We start from the raw sequence: 2,908 nt of genomic DNA on the forward strand, positions 1-2,908 counted from the left end.
ATCAATTCCTGGAGCCTTGTTCTTCACCAATTCCTTCATTGCAGCTTTGACTTCCTCCTTTTCTTTCACTCATATAGTTCACCATCTTTTAAGTGGTTCACATGCATTATCTTATTTAATACTTATAACAACCCTATTAGACAGTTAATGTTATTAATAACCCCACTTTACAGTTAAGGGAATTAATGCATAAAGATGTTAAGAAACTTGTCCCTAATCATAAATCCAGTAAGTAAGTAGCAGAGCTGGTATCTGAACTCAGGACATCTGATTTCAAAGCCCTGTGGCCTAACGACAAAGTTGCTTCCACTTAATTTTCATATGGCTTTATAACTTTTTCAGGCTAACTGATACCCAAAACAGGTAAAGGAAGAAACTCTTATAAGAAATTTATTCAGGGCTTAAACCATGATTGCTACTTTACTGACTGAAGACCCACACATCTAGAGTCAAATGACAAAGGTATGCAATTCTTTAAGCAGATATAGAAACCAGAGGAGTCAAATGTAATGATCTCCTTTATTTTAAGCTACTATACAGAAATTAGGAGCTCTGGTGGTGCAGTGCCTAAGGCTAACCAGAAGGCTGGTCGTTCAAATCCACCAGCTAGTCCTTGGAAGGAAGACTGAGCAATCTATTACCATACAGATACTGCCTCGGAACCCAAGGAGGGGTAGGGACCAAGTTCCAAGTTGATGGCAGTAAGGTTTTTTTTTTTTTTGTTACACAGAAATTAGAAAAACACTTTTGTGTTAACTTCTCAGTTTCTTGAGGAGAAAGTAAGGATTTTCCTTTTGAGACTCACTCAGAGCTGGCTGGGCTGTTTTGAGGCTTGATTGTACAATGTATTAGATGCTTTTGTTTGCTTGACTAAACTGGAAGAAGTTACCCTGAGGCCTTGAGGCCACATATGGCTTTTTAAATATCACATGCAGCTCCTGCATTAAATATAAAAAATACTACTATGAATTGTCTTGATGCTTTGTCCTTTGAAAGAGGTAGAGACACAAGAGGGAGCTCTAAATAAATAAGCACAAAGGAAGTTTTTTCACAGTGAGTATAGTGCAAGTTACACCAGCATGAGACAGCTCAAACAACAGGACATAAATTTAATTTTGTATAACAAATGCCTTAGGGATAGGAGACCCCATGGAAAAGTAGTTAAGAAAACACTCTGAATTTACACAGCCCTGAATTGCAACCTTGACTCTGCTGTATTTTAGCTGTGTGCCTGGGATAAGTCACTTATCCTCCTCCTACCTTAGACAATCTACTTCTGTAGTGATACCACCTCGGAAACCCAAGGAGGGGTCACTATGAGTCAGGTCCGACTCGATGGCACGTAACAACAACAAACCCCTATCATTAATTTTCCCATCATATCAATGAGGAAAACATTTAGTACCTATAAAGATTTACCACCTTGGAAACCCAGTGGGGGTTTCTATGAGTTGGAAACAACTCGATGGCAGTGAGTTTGGTTTGGTTTGGTTTTATATATCAGAGTTGGTGTGAGAATGAAATGACATATAGTGTATGCAAAGAGTCGGGAGCATAGCCTTGTCATATTAAATATTCAATAAATAATACCTTATAAAAATTACTGGGGTTAAAAAAAAGTATGGCCCTATACAGCTAAATATTGTTTATATTGGGGATTCTTAATTTTCACCCTTGTTCTGGTTGGTCACTACTGTGCTAGAGGCTGGGCCATTCCTTTCTTCCATGAACTTTTTATAAATGACTCACCTCCATCATTGTCCAGGTTGTCTCCACAAAGCATTTCCATGACAACATTGCAACCTGTCCCACTCCAGCCCACCTGACACACACAGTGCCAACCATTTTGATCCAGGGTACATCTCCCATTTCCAAAACAGAGCCCTGGGCAGCCATCTGGAAAGAGAGCAGAGAGTAACAATCATGGAGCTATCAGAATGGGGTAGGCCAACAATGATGTATCTCTCTGTAGGGAAGCACCCGATCATCAGGGCTCCATTCAGATGAGGTATTGAATATATGGAAGAGGAACTTGCTTGCTTTCAAAACCTTCTTAAGGAACTTGTTATCCCTTACTTGGCAGCACTTTCCCTTAGAGAGCCAATTAAGCATTATTAATGCTAACCCCAATTCCCAACCTCTGGTTCACATAGGACGAAAACTATGGTGGGGACAAGAAATGTTTTTGTTTCTTTCCTTCTTGTTCTTCTTTTTTTTTTATGTATCTCCTAATCTCAATCAAAACTGGATGCATGATGCTGTGGCTGGTTATCGCCAATGAGTTGTAAAAAGATAGCAATTTCTATGAAGAGAAACTTTCTCTGACTGCATGTAGCCTGTGCTGACTTTTCCCTTGTGATGTGTTGCTTCAGGACTTAGGTATGCTGCTATACAGTTCAGACCATACTATTAAGTATTTGTTCATATGGTGCCTTAGAAACATGCTTCAGTTGCTTTGCATCTATTTATCTTTTCTCTTCAAGAGGCTAAGGATATATATTTTTTTAAAAAAAAAAATTCTCTGTCATCTCTCTCAGAAGGTAGCACAATATGAATGCAGTAGATGCTCAACAAATGTTTATGGAATTAATGCATGCCAGATTTAGACTTTCAGAATGCTAAAGAATGGCCGGAGAAATATATTCGGCTGGAAATTGTTGAGCTTAAATGACTTTTAACTACTGATAAAGTACAAACACTGACAATGGTCCCTCTTTAGACTTTTAATTTCTCAGAGATGTCATACTCTTCATATCAGTAGCTCAGACTTGGGCTATTCCAAAAGGCAACTAAGCATGTGCCAGGTGCTCAGAGGGTAGATGAATGGAGATGGAAATAATGGCACTTGACTTCTGGAAATTTTCCCAGTAGCAGGTACAGGACCAGACCTGTTTTTTTTTTTTTTTTT

General features: G+C 38.8%; 1 protein-coding gene across 1 annotated transcript in view; it reads right to left on the reverse strand.

The window, feature by feature from the left end:
* The window catches only part of TENM1 (teneurin transmembrane protein 1), a 720,277-nt gene that overhangs the window by 205,690 nt on the left and 511,679 nt on the right, over positions 1 to 2,908 (reverse strand). The window contains exon 14 of the mRNA XM_007952439.2: positions 1,750 to 1,896. Coding sequence (XP_007950630.1) covers positions 1,750 to 1,896 — 147 coding nt within the window. The remainder of the gene's footprint in view (positions 1 to 1,749; positions 1,897 to 2,908) is intronic.

Source organism: Orycteropus afer, unplaced genomic scaffold (genome assembly GCF_000298275.1).
Source record: "Orycteropus afer afer isolate SDZICR_OR568_19922 unplaced genomic scaffold, OryAfe1.0 scaffold00337, whole genome shotgun sequence".
Lineage (NCBI taxonomy): Eukaryota > Metazoa > Chordata > Mammalia > Tubulidentata > Orycteropodidae > Orycteropus > Orycteropus afer.